The sequence below is a fragment of the Aethalodelphis obliquidens genome, unplaced genomic scaffold (genome assembly GCF_003676395.1).
Source record: "Aethalodelphis obliquidens isolate GAN/ISIS:26980383/991018 unplaced genomic scaffold, ASM367639v1 scaffold51, whole genome shotgun sequence".
In the NCBI taxonomy this organism is placed as follows: domain Eukaryota; kingdom Metazoa; phylum Chordata; class Mammalia; order Artiodactyla; family Delphinidae; genus Aethalodelphis; species Aethalodelphis obliquidens.
The window spans coordinates 8,318,388-8,336,253 of record NW_020837995.1 but is presented as its reverse complement, the minus strand read 5'-3'; the positions used below and the strand labels follow the sequence as shown (position 1 = coordinate 8,336,253).

Below are 17,866 nucleotides of genomic sequence, written 5' to 3'. Positions count from 1 at the left end.
GCAGCTGGGCCCCGCTACTCCAGAGTGGGAAGGCCTGGGGGAAGCAGGGCCAGGCGAGGCCGGCTGGCTCTGCTGTCTCTGCCAACTCTGAGGATTAGGCCAGGGCTCTGGCCCACCTGTTGTTTCACTCATTCAGCATGAACTTAGGCACTGAGCACTTACTGTGAGCACTGGGTGCTGTTGGGAGTGTTCAGATAAGTGAGAAATGGTCTTTGACCTCAAAGATCTGTACTGTATACTGAGGTAATCACGTATACAAATAACTATGGTACCTGGAAAATGTGAGCTAAATATCACATGACCTCCCATCTGCACTTTCAATAAACATTTGTTGAACACCTATTATGTGCCAGAAACTGTGCTGGATGGTGAGCATATAAAGGCAGTTCAGTCACAATCCTGACCCTTATGTTCTTAGCTTGGTGCATGGGAAACAGACACAGATGAGATGAAAACAGCGGGGGGCTTCCCTGGTGGTGCAGTGGTTGAGAGTCCGCCTGCTGATGCAGGGGACACGGGTTCGTGCCCTGGTCCGGGAAGATCCCACATGCCGCGGAGCGGCTGGGCCCGTGAGCCATGGCTGCTGAGCCTGCATGTCCGGAGCCTGTGCTCTGCAACGGGAGAGGCCACAACAGTGAGAGGCCCGCATACCACAAAAAACAAACAAACAAAAAAAAACGACAGTGGGGAAAGCCCACTGATGCAAATATGCCCAGGGAGAAGCAAGAAGGGGCCCCACTCAGGATGGGTGAGATGGGGACAGACGAGTGGGAAAGGTTGGAGAAGGGAGGCCTTCCTGAAGGAAGCAGCCCCTGAACTGAGGCTTTAGGGATGAGGAAGCAAGAACAAGGTGAAGGGCTAAGACATCCTCCACGGAGGGATCAGCTGGGGCAAAGGCACAGGGTAAGAAACAATGTCACGAGGACTGTTTGCAACCAGAACACAAGTACTCAGCAGGGATGCGGAGAGGAGCAGCCGGAGGGGAAGGCCAACGCAGATCAGGGTCATATTTGCCTTGCAAAACCTTAGATCTTATAGGTGTTGGGAGCCACCAAAGTATTTAGGGGCTTGATAGTTCACTCTGGCTCAGTATAGAGGAAGGGTTGAGGTGCGTGGATTGGAAGGAGGCAGGCAAGTCGTCAGGTTGTTGTGGATCCAAGAACTATTTTGACAGGCTAGCTGTGTCTGAGAGTCGGTGGGTGGGTGGGTGTAGGAGAGGCCAGCTTCACAAACAGCTCCCTGCCGAGTGACCAGGTGTGTCCCACAGGGCGCTGGAACTAGTGTGGCCCTGGGTTCTGGGTATGAGGAGTGTGGGCAAAGGCAGCAACAGCCAGGAATGTGGATGGGGCTCTGAACTCTCTGATTCCAGAACCCCCAGATGCTGGCCTGTGGAAATGAGGCATGTAGTGGGCTTCTTATAAATTAAACGTGTGCACGTGAAAGATCCATCTGCAGTTAAACCAATAAGTCGGCATATCACTTAAAGGCATGAAGTGAATTACCAAACGAAATCTCTTAAAGATTCAAAAGGAGTTTCATCCTGGAACTGGGCGTAGGGGAGGGTTTGCAGTTTTTTTTGTTGTTGTTGTTGATTTTAAATAAGCCTTTAAACTATACTAGTTTAAAACCCATGCACATAAAACAAACACACACCCCCATCAGCAAAAAAAAATCCTGGCCTTTGTTCTGAATTTCTGTCCTTTCTACTTTTTAAATTGCTAAAAGTGGCCTTTCTTGTATGAAACGATACAGATGGAGAGTAGCCGGCTCTTCCCCCCGTTAATGTCCTCATTTGGCAGAAGAAAACGTCGCTGAGCCCTGTGCATCCTGAAATACGAGACTGCGAGCCTCCAGTCCAGAGCACCCTGCCTTTGCGGCGGGCGGCCGGCAGGGGTCAGGCGAGCTCCACGCAGGACCCACGGAACCGCGCCCGAGCCCGAGCTGGGGTCCGCCGCGAGTGCGGCGCCTCGGGGGAGGGGGACAGAGGGAGGACCCTGGACCCTGGACCTGTCCTAGGCTGGGGGTCGCGGCTAACGGTCCTGGGTTAGCCGAGCGGGGCGTGGACTGGGCGTCCGCCCCCAAATAAAAAAGAGGCGCCCTTTCTCAGCCCCAATGCCTAGCTGACGCCAGGGCTGGCTCCACGTCTGGGCGTGGCCGGTTCACCTAGCGTTTTTTCGGGTACCGTGGGCAACTCACCGGTCTTCAGGAAGCGGGCCCTGCGCAACCTTGTCTCCTGCACCGGGTTGTCGGGATAAAGGAGCTAATATGTCAGTATGAGACTCGAGAGGTCTATATAGGTGAGCGATTGTCATTACCAGGTTATATGGGTTTAGAATTAGGACTCAGGCCTCTGGAGGTGTGTCCTCTAGGCCCCAGATCAGCTGCTCTAAAAGGTTGCCTGTGCTTTATAATTACCCCTGGGGATGTGATTAGGTCTGGGGCCCATCCAGGAATCTGGGTTTTTTACAGGTTGCTGAATTCTGATGAAGGGTGTGCCCAGACCACACTTGGAAAACCATTCTCTTAGCTTCTGTTGCCATCCGACGGGGCAAACAGTAGGAGAACAAAGAATGGCATGGTAGTCAACAGGGGAGCTGGGCTGATGATGACCTGCCTAAAACTGGAGTGGAATGAGGCAGCCCCAGGAAGGAGTGGTGCTGGGAGCTGGTACTGCAGAGTTGCACAATGCACATAACAACCCCAAATACCAAGAACCAGTGCCCCCTGCTCTCCCATCATTCATGACTCAGGCTACACTTTTTTGGCTTTATTTTATAACATTTCTGTTTCACATATAGCATTGGGAGAATAATCATCCTCCCCAAGTTGGTGGCAGAGCTCTGTTACCCACACTGACTGGATGAAGCATCCCATTCCGAACGTCTTCGGGCTGTTCGTTCCAGCTACACTTTATAACCAGCAAGACCACCATTTTAGCCACATTCATCTCCAACGTAGTAGGGAGCAGGGTGGGGAAGTGAAGGGACAGGGCCACAAGCCCCTCAGGATAGGACTGGGCTGGGGCTGGTAAGGAGCTAGCTCCACCTGTCACAAGCATCAGGCTGGGAACAGCTTGGCTATAGGCCAGGACCGAAAGTCAGAACAGGCGCTGCTGGGCTGAGGGCCAAGAAAACCAGTTCTCTTTTAGGGAATTAGATGGGGTGGGACAACCCAAAACTGTCCCACTCTCACTGTGCTCCATCCAGGCGGCCATGTAGTAGGGCCCCAGCCTGGCATTCCCAGAACCCCTGTTTCTGCTGATCTGGATTCTAGCTCCAGTTCTGACCTTGGGAAAATCAAATTGTCTTGATCTTAAACATGGGGATGTTTTCCAGAAACTTACGAGCTTCCTTCTAGCTCCAAGACTCTTACCGCTCCCTCCATTCTTTAAAAAATCACTGGGAGATCTGGAAAAGGGAGGTTGAGAACTCCTCTATCCTAAGGGCTGATTCCACCCCTGTGTCCCCTATCACCAATGAGCAGGCTGAAGGGCCAGAAGCAGGACCCGGACCAGCCACTCTCCAAGGACATAGGGCTGGAGCCAGACAGAAGGCAGTAGCAAGTAGACTGCTTCTCCCCCAAAACACCAGTTTAGAAGCAGATGGGTTTGCTTCACGAAATGTTTAATACAAAATGGCAGCAGCCACTGTGCAGTTGTAACAAAATTAGCCATAGGGTGTCCAGAGAAATGTATGCAGGCAGCCTTGGCTGGAGTTAAGCCAGCCAACCCAGGCCTGCTGCCCAGTCAGCTGTGGGCTGTCACATGGCCAGGACTGGATGGTGGCGGTGGCAGCGTTGTGCTGGAGGCATTGAGCCCCGTCCTTCACGAGCACGTTGACCTCTGCCCCACCGTGGACTCTGGGTGGCACAGGTGTTCTGAGATGCCTATTTCCAGACCTCTACCCCAGTGGTAGGATTTCAGCTTAAAGAATGAGGGATGGAGGGGTTGCTGCAGAGGGGGTGCCCACTCACAAGCTGCTGAGAGCTGATGCCTCTAGAAATTGGCAGAAACAGAGGCTAGGTTTGGGGGGTATTTTTCCCCAGAAAGAAAAGACGCTACCAAGTTCAAATGAAGGAGAGGGGCAACGCTTCTTGTGTACTTGAGCAGAGAGTTCCCTGGCAGAGGCTCACCAGGAAAAAACGTGCCCACCCTGGGAGCGGGGGTGGGGCATCAGGCTTGAAGTTAGAGAGCAAGGGCGCAGAGTCACCAAAGCCCTCCCACTGAGCCCCAGAAAAGCCAGCATGCTTCCTGAGGAGTCCATGTTAAGCCGCTGCACACTTTCCCTGGGCCGGTGGGCAGGGCCTGCCTGGAGAAGAGCTGCCGCGTCTCTCCTTCCAGAGAAAGGCCTCTAGGTGCTGGGAAAGGGGATGAAGGGTCTTGGAGTCAGTGGAATTCTGCGTTGAAGGCTCTGCCGATGACTAGCCGCCTCACCTCACTGGTCCCAGCCCCGATCTCATACAGCTTGGCATCTCTCAGAAAGCGGCCCATGGGGAAGTCATTGATGTAGCCATTGCCACCTGCAGCCATGGTTTGGGCACAGAAGAAAGGACAACAGGAAAAGTGATGGGCAGTGGGCAAAGCGAGGAAAGCAAACAGAAGATCAAATACATAGAAATGGGCTAGGAGGAGAGACTGATTGAAGAGAAGCAGCAAAAGGTGATGAGAGGTTTCCCTGGTGGCGCAGTGGTTAAGAATCCGCCTGCCAATGCAGGGGACACGGGTTCGAGCCCTGGTCTGGGAAGATCCACATGCCACAGAGCAGCTAAGCCCATGCGCCACAACTACTGAGCCTGCGCTCTAGAGTCTGCAAGCCACAACTACTGAGCCCGTGTGCTGCAACTAGTGAAGCCCATGCGCCTAGAGCCCGTGTTCTGCAACAAGAGAAGCCACCGCAATGAGAAGCCTGCGCACTGCAACGAAGAGTAGCCCCCGCTCACCGCAACTAGAGAAAGCCCGCGCACAGCAACGAAGACCCAACACAGCCAAAAATAAATTAAAAAAAAAAAAAAAAAAGGTGGTGAGAGGGATGGGGTGGGGATTACCTAATTGTGGGGAGGGTGGACAGGAGGCCGGAAGTCCACTCAGAGTGCTGAGGATGCCAGGCAAAGGTAGGGGAGAACCACTGGCAAACATGGAGAAGGGGGACAAGAAACTACTGCATAGCACTTACTGGGGGCCAGGCCCAGAGAGGTGAAGTAATTTGCACAAGTCACAAAGCTGGTCAGTGGTAGAGCCAGGATTTGAACCTAGGCCGTCTGGCTCAAGCCTGTGCTCTCAACCACTATGCGGCATTGAAGTGAGGCTGTTCCACCTCTGAGGCATCTCCTCTTCCCCACTCCCCAGTGCCCATAGGACGAGGCTGGGAGGGTAAGAGGGGGGCACTACTGGAGACAGTAGCAACCTGTGGCCTCTGGCAGTTTTCTTCTTTGCTTTTCCATGTCCTCCCAGTAACTGGGGCAGGAGGAACCTAAGGGTGCAGCTCAGCTGAAGCACAGGGTGAGGAGTGGGGGCCGCTCACCCAAACACTGGATGCCGTCCAGGGCTACCTGTGTGGCGCACTCGGCTGAGTAAAGAATCACCCCAGCGCAGTCCTGTGGGAGGAGGTTCCGTGTCAGCAGGGCCCCCGCCGGGGCCACATGGAGGGGAGGGGGCCCAGCAGCCACCCCTGCCCCGGCGCGCTCTCCTCTGGGCCCAGCCCTTACCTTGGCAGTGCAGTAGCCCTCATCACAGGCCTTGGCGACATTGTAGACGTACTGCCGACAGGCCATGAGGCGGGTGTACATGTCTGCCATCTTCCCCTGCATCAACTGCACACAAAGGAAGCCCACAGGTCAGTGTGGTGGAGACACGCTCCTCTCAGAATCATTCCCTAGTTACCAAAAGTAGGTCAGCAGTAGCAACCTGACAGCCAGGAATGGGGACCCGGGGTACAGAGAGGAGGTGGTGGGACTTGCTTAGGATGACAGACATGGTAGCAGGTCTGGAGTTAAGGCCAGAGAGCAGCTGCTGCATTGTGGACCTGGCCCTCCACTCACACGACCCTCATTACCGACCGTCCCGCAGCCCAGAAAGTGTGACTCAAAATGCTACTCCCTCCCCACAATCTGCTCCCTTCACCCTCCAACCCTACAATGCCTCATTCATTCATCTCAAACAGGAAGGGAGGTGACATGAGGTGAACTGCCTGACAGCTTTCAAAGCCAGGTAGCATGCTGAGGAAGCCTGCGCCCCAAGCATTCGCTCATTTTTTTGTTTTTTTGGCCATGCCACGAGGCTTGAGGCTTGCGGGATCTTAGTTCCCCAACCAGGGATCGAGCCTGGGCCCCCTGCAGTGGAAGCATGGAGTCCCAACCACTGGACCACCAGGGCATTCCCTCAAACTCATTTTTTTTTTTTTTAAGTTTATTTATTATTTATTTTTGGCTGTGTTGGGTCTTCGTTGCTGCACATGGGCTTTCTCTAGTTGGGGGCGAGCGGGTGCTACTCTACATTGTGGTGTGCGGGTTCCTCATTGCTGTGGCTTCTCTCGTTGCAGAGCACGGGCTCTAGGCACTGGGGTTTCAGTAGTTGTGGCACGCGGGCTTCAGCAGCTGTGGCTCATTGGCCCTAGAGCACAGGCTCAGCAGTTGTGGCGCACGGGCTTAGTTGCTCCGCGGCATGTGGGATCTTCCCAGACCAGGGCTCGAACCCATGTCCCCTGCACTGGCAGGCGGATTCCCAACCACTGTGCCACCAGGGAAGTCCCTCAAACTCATTTTTTTGACGAAGGATAGTAAATGCCCACAGCAAGTGCCCTATTTGTTCATTTGTTAAAGAAAACCTGAACCCAACGAAAGAGTACATCTTAACGAAACCATTCCACTCACCTGGAAGTGGCCGATCTTCTGGCCAAAGGCTTCTCTCACGTGTAGGTAGGGAATAGCGTGGTCGAGGATGGCCTGCATGATCCTGCGGGAAGGAGAGAACACTGGCGAGGGGCCTCGCTGTTACCCCATTGCTGGTTGGGGGGCAAATGCTAGTGTGGAAAGGCCTGGGGGGCAACCCAGCAAGACAAGGAGCTGGCGTCCCAGGGAGGAGAAAAGGAGCGTGAGGACCCTTGTCAGCCCTGCTCAGTCACCGCACTGACTGCCCGGCAGTCAGTGCCCCTTCCCCTGAGACCAGGCGGAGTGGCGGGACCCTTCGTAGATGGTTAGAGCTCAGGCGTCTTGCTTCACATCTGAGTAACTAAGCAGGGTGGCTCCTCAGACCTTGTGTCTGTCACCCAGTGATACTTGCCTTCAGTGCAAAGAAAGTAAACATGAGAGGAAAGGTAATTTTTTGTCTCCAGGAGATAAGGTACAGGCTCCCATCGGCCCCAAGGGGAGGGCTGCAGCACCACCTGCTGAGGAGGCTACAAGAGCCCAGCTTCCCCGCCGCCCGGAGCCTCACACTCACCCGAGGGGCCCACCGGCCAGCACGAGCCGCTCCAGGTCCAGCCCACTCATCAGCACGTAGACGCCCTTACTTCGATGGCCCAGGACATTGGCAGCTGCAGGGAAAAGTGCTGGTCAGGGGCAAGGGGGCTGTCCACAGCCTCCTCGCTTTTAGAAAAGTTGCTGGGTTTAGTAACATGGCTCTCTCACAAGGCATTAAAATATGTTACCTGACCTTCAACTAGGGCTCCAGGAGAGGAAAAGGATGGAGTTTACCACTTCCAGTCAGAAGTGGAGTTTGCTAGTGGGGACATGCTCCCCTCACCCTGCCCCCAACACACACACCATCCCCAAGACCAGACACACAGGCCCAATCCTTAGATCCTTCCCTTCTCTTCTTGAGCTGCCTTGGATGGGAAAGAAGAAAAGCTAGTTTGGTCTAGAAGTCATCCAACCTCTCCCAATTTTTCTTTTTAACACACTTGTGCCCATAAAGGAACCAGAGAATTACTCTTTCCCCCAGGTTGAGTCTGCTCTGGTTAATACTACCCTCCACCCTCCCCTGGGTGGTCCATGGAAGAGCCTGTCCAGGAGATGGGCCATTCAGTGCTGGTGATAGAAACTGCTGAACACCTCCCCATCCAGGAAGCAAGGACACTGGATGGCCTGGGGAGGTGTGGGCAGGAAGCTGAGTGCAAAGAGTTGACACCACTGACCTGTCTTTAATGCTAGTGGAGTTTTTTCCTTGCCGACAAAGAAGGCTCTGCACTGATCGTCCCTCCCTAGATGCTCCTTATGACTAAAGCACACTTTTCTCCGGTGGCAGATCGTGGGGCAGAGGGATGGTTTATGGCTGAGACACAGAACCATCCTAACTGGTGATCAAATCTGTGCCCTCCGTCTCATCAGCGCATGACAGGCGTGCTGGTTCTCTCATGATGTGGCACACTTGCACTTACACTTCAGGGGAGAAATACCTATAAACTGAACTGCCTTCCCTTCACCGAGTCCAGCTTCCATCAGTTTATTTAGATGTTTTTTTTAGCATTGTTAATGAACACCTCACACAGGCTGTACAGGCAAATGTACATACAAGGACGTCTGAAGGACGTGAGTGGGTAAGGGTAGATCTTACCTTTCTACTCCAGATACTGGAATACCAGCCCCAGGCACAGTGTGTGGTCCACATAGGGAACACCACCCTTCCCTGAAGCCACAGTAGGGCATACAGCTGCAGGAGCTCTGGCCGGGAAGGACAGCTGTCCAGATTGAGACCAACACCTATGGGCTAGTGGGCAAGGGCACAGTGGCAGGCCCACTGTCTGGCCACGTACCATGGGTGAGCTAACAATGGTGAGGTTCTCCAAGCCCGAGATGGGCTTTCTCAGCGTGTGATGGGGTCAGGACAGGGGTTCCCTCGTTCTCAGAGACTCACCAGGAACCTCGCAGTCCTCAAAGATTAGCTCACAGGTGTTAGAGCCCCTCATCCCCAGCTTGTCCAGCTTCTTGGAGGTGCTGAAGCCTGGCATACCCTTTATGGGAATAAAAGGTGGCCCTGATTACAGAGCAGTCCCCAAGGGGGCCAAGAAAAGGGAAACCCCTGGGAAGTAACCATCTTTCCATCAAGTCCCTGTGTTTGCCTGATACACCAGCGTCTACTCACTCTGTAGGCAACCACCCCATTTCTGGAGGCGCTGCCCTGACACTCCACCCCAGCCTCCCCTGCTGCTGGCTGCATTCTCCCCAGTTCTCGGGAGACCGGTTCTTTCCCAGTGAAATGCCAGATCCCTGGCGCCCTTCTGACCCTTCCTGGCTTTGGTTCCCTTCCTTGGGGGAAATCACTTCTTTTTTTTTTTTTAAAGATTTTTTTAAATTTTAATTTATTTTTATTGGCTGTGTTGGGTCTTTGTTGCTGCGCACAGGCTTTCTCTAGTTGCGGCGAGGGGGGCTACTCTTCGTTGCGGTGCGTGGGCTTCTCATTGCTGTGGCTTCTCTTGTTGCAGAACACGGGCTCTAGGTGCGTGGGCTTCAGTAGTTGCAGCACGCGGGCTCAGTAGTTGTGGCTCGCGGGCTCTAGAGCGCAGGCTCAGTAGCTGTGGCACATGGGCTTAGTTGCTCTGCGGCATGTGGGATCTTCCCGGACCAGGGCTCAAGCCCGTGTCCCCTGCGTCGGCAGGCGGATTCTCAACCACTGTGCCATGAGGGAAGCCCCAGGAAATCACTTCTAAGACACTCTCCCCAGCCCACTCAATTCCTTTGCCCCCTTGTTCCTCTGCCACCTGTACCTAATGGAGTCCCACCCAGGGTTCAACTCAACCACCTGTGTGCTCGGACCTGGACTAATCAGATGCAGAACGCGTTGGCATATGCCCATCAGAGCACTGCCAGGTGTTGCTTCCCTGTCCTCTAGGAGATGAGAGCAGCGTGACTCAACCTGGAGAGTTCCCATCTCAGCCACGCCCTTTGGGCTACTCACTTTTCTTATCCTCCAGTCCCATTCCGAAACACTCTCTCCCTCTCCCTATGGAGGGTACTGCAAATCTTTAAAACACTCATTCACGAAACTCTCTACCAACTCCCCTGCCCCCATGGTACCCCCGCCCTCCCAGGGGCCCTGGCCTCCTACTTCATGACCATTAGGCAGATGGTTCCTCCACCATCACCATCACCATCCCCCACCCGTGCCTCTTCTCCCTCAACTCACCATTGTGCTTTGCTCACTCTCTCTCATGCATCTCACTTTCTCCTTCTCCTATTTTCTTTTCTCTTTACCAAAAAATTTGCTCAGTTCTCTCCCATTCCTAAAAGCAAACTGAAACTCCCAACTTTTCATTCTAACTCCTGCGGTCTCCCTTGTGCTTTTACTGACAAGACTTGGAAGGTGCGGTCTCCGGTCTCCACCTGCATCCTCACTCATACCTTGGGCTCCCGCGGCTGCTCTCTCCAAGTCCACCAGTGACACCCTGATTGTCAAAGCTGGTGGCCTCCCTTCAGTCCTCATCTTCCTGGACCTCCGGACAGCCCGGCTCTGTGGATGGCTCCACCGTCCTCAGACTTGACCCCTCCTCCCTGAATTCCACTTTTTGGCCACCCTCCTTTCAGTCTCCACTCCCGCCTCAGCCCCATTCCAGGAGGGAGCCTTGGCAGAGCACACAACCCTGATGGTCTTTGCAATCACCTGAGGGAGGTCATCTCTGGTGCCACTTTCAGGAGATAAAAGCCGCCCGCCATACACTCCCCTACACTCACCTTCTCCACAATGAAGGCTGTGATGCCCCGAGAAGCTGGCACAGCAGCCAGATCTGTCTTGGCATAGACAATAAGGACATCAGCATCAGGGCCATTGGTGATCCAGAATTTGTTGCCATTCAGGACATAGTGGTCTCCTAAGGACAGGAAGTTGGCTACTTGCATAAGCTGTATGGGCCTGTCTCAACCAGTCAGTTCTCCAGACCTTCTGTTGACCAAAAAGCTGTCCAGCTGGCAAGTGCTTCTAGAAACCCAGCAGAGGCCACCTCCAGTCACTGCTCCCTCACCTCGAAGGTCTGTCCCTCTGCCCACTCCAGCTCTCAAGTCAAGGGGATCCTCACCTTTCTTTTCTGCTTTCAGCTTCATGGAGACAACATCGGAGCCAGCATTTGTCTCACTCATGGCCAGGGCTCCGACGTATTCACCGCTGATCAGCTGCAAGGAAAACCCCAAAGGGCCTTGTTATGACTTCAGAAATACCCTACAGGGGCTCACTGATACCATGCCTTGCCTGGTCACATGACACCCCTTCCAACTTCTTTCAGATCCGGGCATAGGTAAAGTCCTAGAAGAGAAGCCCCATAGCCACAAGCCTGAAGCTTTCTCTTCTATGCCCATTCCCTTTGCAAGGGAAGCTAGTCCTAGGCTTTCATTTCTTAAAATGCTCAGTAAATGTTGTCCAGTGCCTGACTCAGGTGTTCTGGCCCTATTTTTAATTTATTTTTTGGCTGTGCCATGCGGCTTGAGAGTCCCCGACCAGGAATGGAACCCACGCCCCCTGCATTGGAAGCACGGAGTCTTAACCACTGGACCACCAGGGAAGTTCCTATTTTTAATTTTTTTGATTGAAGTATTTTATTCTTTTTTTAGTGTCATATTTTAGTTTTTTATTTTCTTAATTTATTTTTGGCTGAGTTGGGCCTTCGTTGCTGCGCGGGATTTCTCTAGTTGCGGAGAACGGGGGCTACTCTTCGTTGCAGTGCGCGGGCTTCTCATTGCGGTGGCTTCTCTTGTTGCGGAGCATGGGCTCTAGGCACGCAGGCTTCAGTAGCTGTGGCCCGCGGGCTCTAGAGCACAGGCTCAGTAGTTGTGGCGCACGGGCTTAGCTGCTCCACGGCACGTGGGAGCTTCTCGGACCAGGGCTCTAACCCGTGTCCTCTGCATTGACAGGCGTATTCTTAACCACTGCACCACCAGGGAAGCCCCGACTGAAGTATTTTAAAACAAATCCCTGACCCCTTCCTACCCCTATCAGTTTCAGGGCAGCAGCATGCTACAGAAAGCAAGGCTGACCAGCCCTCCCCAATGGGGGAGAAGCCTCATGGCTGGTGGTTGCACCATGCGATCAGCGTGTTTCTCCATCCCCATTTCCTCACCTTGGGGAGGTACTTCTCCTTCTGGGCCTCGTTTCCATTACGAACAATTTGGTTGAGGCAGAGGTTGGAGTGGGCACCGTAACTGAGACCCACTGCTCCAGAGACTCGGGATATCTCCTCCATCACCAGCACGTGTTCCAGGTAGCCCAGGCCAGAGCCACCATACTGAACTAGGGGTCGGGGTGGGGGGCGCAGGGGAGTGGAAAAGGCAGCCCGGTTAAATGAGGACACTGAGAGGAATCTTACATTTATTTGCAGTAGAGGAACACTCTTATAGCACCTATTCCAAGTTGTCTCTAGCAAGGTCAACAGGCAGATGCTGTGGACCCTGCTTGCAAGCTCACAGAATTGGTTTTGCCTGCTGCTGCCTCTGGTCAGCTGAGGCATGGTTCAGAAAACAGTCATTGCAACTCCTGCTTTATCCCAAACATCAAATCAAAGAGGCTGGGTTACCTGGTGCCAGCCTCCCCTCTCTCCGCCCTGCTGTCTGGGTAAACCCTGGCAAGGCCCTCTGTGTATGTTCACTCTGACCAAGAAGTCAGGCCGGTCCTTGGCTCTAGGGAAGGGTTAGCCCAACCCGCACGACTCCAGGAAGGAAAGCCCACGGGCGGGTAACGTTAGAAACTGCTACCAGGACACCATGTGGAAACCAGAACTCACATCTGGCTTTCTTTTCAAGGTTGTCCCTGGATAGGGTTTTCATCTGATTCCTAACTGCCTCTTTCTTCCATTAACTAGCATCTGATTCAGAAGAATATTCTTTATGGGGGCTCATAAACCCCCAAGACACAAGGGGAGAAAGAGTCTTGTTTGAGAGTTCCCAGCAACCTTCCCCCTACTATTGTACGTTAAGATAGTCTAAATTAATTTTTAAGTGGTTACATCATTACTCATGATGTAACTTTGTACGATCAGTTTAAATCCCAGGAACTGTCTCCAAGTGGTGAGGGGAGGATGTAAGGAGAGAATACTGCGGTCCACCACTACTCTAATGCCCAGTGAACACAGGCCAAAGTAGGGTGGGCTGTCCAGGCTTTGGCTGGCGAGGCCATAGGCTCACCTCTTTACAAGGTACCGCAAGCCAGGCCTGGCCTTTGCTCTAGAGGCCAACATCTGAGACAAAGCCCACCAACTCCCTGCCCTCTCCCCCTGGAAACAAGTAGCAAGACCCACAGGGGACTCTGGACAGGCCCAGGGACAGCCTGTTAAATACATCATCTGGCCACCTCACTGTGGAGGCTCAGACAGGCATCCCTCTCCCCTCTACCTCCGTCTGCTTCCAGATGAGCTCTAGGGCCCAGCTGTGGGCAGAGAACACAGGCGTCCCCCATAGGAACACACTGTCCTGAGTGGTACTGCCTCGATGCTACTGGTAGGGCAGAGCCTAGGGATTATGCGAGGCAGTAAGACTGAGGTACTCAGACCACTGCTTGATCTGGAGTTTTCTAAACTCCCCAGATCACCTGGGGGAACTTGTTAAGCATGCACTGGGTGACCCAAGTGAACCACACAGACCTAAATTCTTTGCCTTGTTAACATCACTGCCTAAAGACACAGAAGAGTTTACTCTTCTCTGGGTTGACAGTCACTGGGCACTTTCTCAGCTCCAAGTGGGAAGAGACTCTGGTTTCTCCGAGTATGATCTTTCTCCTCCTTTCCTGCTTCTTTTGGGAATGGTTTTAAAGGGCATGCAAGACAAGTTCTCTGTAGGGAAAGAAACCATACTCACCAGGGGCTGTGACACCCAAGACCCCCAGGTTCCCCAGCTGCTTCCAAAACTCCTGCCAACAGAATGGAGTGAGTATAGTGGGTTGTGAGAAAGCAGACAGTCACGGGGGCCTGGCATATCTGGAACAACAAGACCCAAGGGCTTCACAGAAAGGGGCTGCATTCTTAGGGGGCTTTCATTTACCAGAAGACTATGAGAGCTCTGCCAGGCAGCAGTACAATTCCCAGGCCATCCCCGCCCAGCTCCCAGTCTGCCCCCCGTGCCCCTCAGAGTGGGCCCCACTACTCACTCGCAGGTTCTTGAACTCATTGCTCCGATCAATCTCCTGGGCATGGGGTGCTAGATGCTCCTGAAGGAATTTAGCCATGGTCTGACGAAGCTAGAGGGAGAGATGTGGACAGATGCTGCTGAAACGGTACATAATTGCCCCTGAGGACAGCGTCTCCACTACTGAGGACACCTTCAGGGAAACGGGACACAAGTAGCCTCACCAAAGAGCATCAAACTGAAACTTAGAGGCCCCACCAGTTTATGCTTCCTCAGAGATGATCTTCCCTCTCTTTCTGAAGATTATTTCTTTTTATTTATTTATTTATTTGGCTTTTATTTATTTATTTGGCTTTTATTTATTTATTTATTTGGATTACTTCTATTTATTTATTTGGCTTTTATTTATTTATTTGGCTTTTATTTATTTATTTATTTAGATGGTTTCTTATTTATTTATTTATTTATTTGGCTGCAGCATAGGGGATTTTTTAGTTGTAGCCTGTGGGATCTAGTTCCCTGACCAGGGATCAAACCCGGGTCCCCTGCATTTGGAGTGCAGAGTCTTAACCACTGGACCACCAGGGAAGTCCCTGAAGATTATTTCTTAAATGTCACTCCCCTACATAAATCATTCCATGGCTTTCCACTGTCCTTAAAAGACAAACTCCTGGGCTTCCTTGGTGGCGCAATGGTTGAGAGTCCGCCTGCCGATTCAGGGGACACGGGTTCGTGCCCCGGTCCGGGAAGATCCTACATGCCACGGAGCGGCTACTGTGCGTCATGGCCGCTGAGTCTGCGCGTCCGGAGCCTGTGCTCTGCAATGGGAGAGGCCACAACAGTGAGAGGCCCGCGTTCCGCAAGAAAAAAAAAAAGACGTTCCGCAAGAAAGAAAAAAAGACAAACTCCTTATATATGTATATGTATAACTGAATCACTTTGTTCTACACCTGAAACTAACACATTGTAAATTAACTATGCTTTTTTTTTTTTAACCATTTAAAAAAAATTAAGACAAACTCCTTACCCAGGACTGGAAGGCCCCGTGTGAGGTGACCCCTGCAGCCTATCCAACCTTCCCCAGTACCTTTCTCATCCCCCACTCACTGTGCTCCAGCCACGCCCCCTTCAGTTCCTGGCACGTGTCAGGCTCCTTTTTGTCCCTGAGCCTTTGGGTAAAAGGGATTATTCAAAAGAGATTAGAAACTCCTTTTGGCAGGAAAGTTTGAGAACTAGGATTGAACACTTTCTGCCTGAGGTGATTCAAAGCTCTGTCTGCTGACTGTAAATACAAGTGGACTTTGGGGTTCTGGGCAAGCTCAGGCACTTGCTTAGAGCCACAGGAGAATCACATTCCCCGGGAACTCCAAGCCAGTGTCCAAGTGAACAGTCTCCTTCCTCCAGGAATGGCTCTGGTTCAGCCCCATTCGTAACAACATCTTTCAAGTTTTTTTCAACTTTGTGGTTTGACCCGATAGGTTGAAGAATTATATACACTGTGAATTTCAACTCCACCCCCAAGGTGTTTATTTGAAAGATTCCGTGGTGATGATTAACCAGGTTTGAGAACCACAGCCGTAGACAGTATTGAGGTGTAAGAAGACTTCAGACAGATTGAGGGCCCTTTTGCCGCACGCGGGTAGTCCTGCCAATCCTCCACCAAAACACCCCCCGCCCCACCATCCCCGGTCTCCCAGGAGCGTTCCTATCCTCGACTCCTCGTCTAACTCCGGCAACCGGGCCTTGCTTCCGCCACAGAGGGGAGACTGGGGCCCGCGGCCGCCCTCGCGCTGGCGCTCCTACAGCCCCCGGATCACACGCCGCGGCTGGGTGGGCGCTGGGTAGAAGAGCGCCAGGGAGACCACCGAGCACGGAAAATGGGCCGGGAGGGGGGTCAGGCTCCCTACCTGCTTCTGCTCCTCGCTTAGCCCATTGATTGCATCGTCCACGGGCAACAGCGAGTTGGCCCGCTGGGTAATCAGGCCGGCGAGCGGCTGCAGTGGCGGCCGCGGCCTCCAGCTCGCCACGCGTCGACCCAGTATCCAAGCTACAGTCGCCATCTCGGCCTTGTCCTGGGAACCTGAGCCCCAGCAGCTGTGAGCGAGTCCTACGGCGCTCCACCAATCCCCGGCTTCGCTTCCGCCACCCAATCGGCGAGGGGGTGGGTCTCCAGCAGCCAATCACCCTCCCCTGTCCGAGGAAGGCCGCGCTTCCCCCGGCCACTGCACCAGCCAATCAGCGGTGACCGCCTGCGGACCGACGCCCCGCGAGGCTGGTGTGCTTGCTGGGGGAGCTGGACCTGCAGGGGTCATGTCAAGTTTGGGTCTTTTTAAAGTGGACGAGTAGGAAGAGTGTCTTCTTTTTTGAGTTGAGGATAAGTATTCCCCCTGCGTTGAAAATAGCAGTCCCTACCTGCAAACATCTGTGGGAAAGCAAGTGTTAAAAAAGCAAAAGGAAAAGCCCCTAATGCCCCTTGCTTAGCAATACATTGTTAAAGCAAATCGGGGAAAAGAGCGCTTGCTCTAGGGTACACGTTGGTTATAACTCAGTGAATTTGCTTTATTATGTAACAAGGTTTGTTGAGTTTGATTGAGTTTTATGGGAAAGGGGTTGTTAAGGAGTTGCTGTCTTCCAAATTATTTAATGTACCTAAGAACAAGAGTCAGGACTTATTTTTAACAGGGGTGGGGTGATGGTGGACCGAACTCAGCTGCTCGGGTTCAGCTGCTTCCTGGTGGAAAGACAAGTGTTGGCTGGAAAGGACGGGTTGCTTTATTCAGAAGGCAACCTGGGGGGAAGGCAGAGTCGTGTCAAAGAACCAACTCTGAAGAGTCCGCTCCACCATGAAAGTTTTTAAAGGGAGAAAGGGGGAAAGCCATTCGCAGTTAATCATTTGGGGAGGGGCTATCAGAGTCTTCCTTATCTTCCACTAAGTGCAGACTGTCCTCTGATTGGTTGGTGGTGGGGTAACAAGCTGCTGTTTCAGGAATCTGGTGCTCAGCCTGAAGTTACCATCTTCCACCTAGGTGGGGCCTTAGTTCTAGCAGAAGAACTCAAAGATATTGTTAGGTATATTCCTGGTTTCTGGAGGAACCAGGACCCTGCTTTATTGTTGTACTATAGTTTCTTGACAGCTCCTCCTTTGTTTCTGCATTCCCTCTTTTTTCTATTTAGCAACTGTTTGAATCTGCCCTTTGGCACTCAGGGAAGGTCTAGGAGGCTGATGCCTCTTTCCTACAAACAATAAACGGGGACACAGAAAGGATTTGTACACAGGAGGGCCTCACAGGGTCCTGCTCCATTTCAGGGAGACAGGAAAGGAAGAATGGTATATGAGGGGAAAGAGGAGAGCTGATAGAATTCGGCTTCTATCCCCTTCCTTGCTTTGCTAATTTCCCTTTCTGTGGGGTGGTCAATGCCCTTGAAGAACTCATCTCAGGTAGTTTAGCGCCCTGAATCCAGGGACACCATTGCAATCCTGCTACTTAGATGTGGAACTTCGAGCAAGTTTCTTGGATCTTTTCAGACTCTGTTTCATCCTTTTTTTTTTGGCCAAGCCGCCAGGGATTGAATCGGGTGCTCTGCAGTAAGAGTGCACAGTCCTAACCACTGGACCACCAGGGAATTCCCTTTCATCATCTTTATTTATTTATTTTTAAATATTTATTTATTTTATTTTATTTTTGGCTGTGTCGAGTCTTAGTTGTGGCACGCGGGATCTTTCGTTGTGGCCTTCGGGCTTCTCCCTGGTTGCAGCACTCGGGCTCCAGGGTGCGTGGGCTCTGTAGTTTGCAGCACGTGGGCTCTCTAGTTGAGGCACAAGCGGGCTTAG

The 17,866-nt window shown here is 52.7% G+C and overlaps 1 protein-coding gene and 1 non-coding gene across 2 annotated transcripts; both read right to left on the bottom strand.

Annotated features, from left to right (window-relative positions):
- Positions 1–2,752: 2,752 nt before the first annotated feature.
- IVD (isovaleryl-CoA dehydrogenase) lies at positions 2,753–16,098 on the bottom strand. Its single transcript, XM_027083893.1, has 12 exons — positions 15,942–16,098; positions 14,057–14,146; positions 13,768–13,819; positions 12,039–12,208; positions 11,004–11,097; positions 10,663–10,799; positions 8,849–8,945; positions 7,436–7,529; positions 6,868–6,949; positions 5,704–5,808; positions 5,520–5,592; positions 2,753–4,518 (listed from the first exon to the last, which is right to left on the bottom strand). Exons 1-12 carry the CDS (start codon positions 16,092–16,094, stop codon positions 4,385–4,387), a joined length of 1,281 nt encoding a protein of 426 aa, XP_026939694.1. The 5' UTR covers positions 16,095–16,098; the 3' UTR covers positions 2,753–4,384.
- Positions 14,550–14,622, bottom strand: TRNAW-CCA (transfer RNA tryptophan (anticodon CCA)). Its single transcript has one exon. It is a non-coding gene; the product is annotated as a tRNA-Trp (tRNA).
- Positions 16,099–17,866: the final 1,768 nt, after the last annotated feature.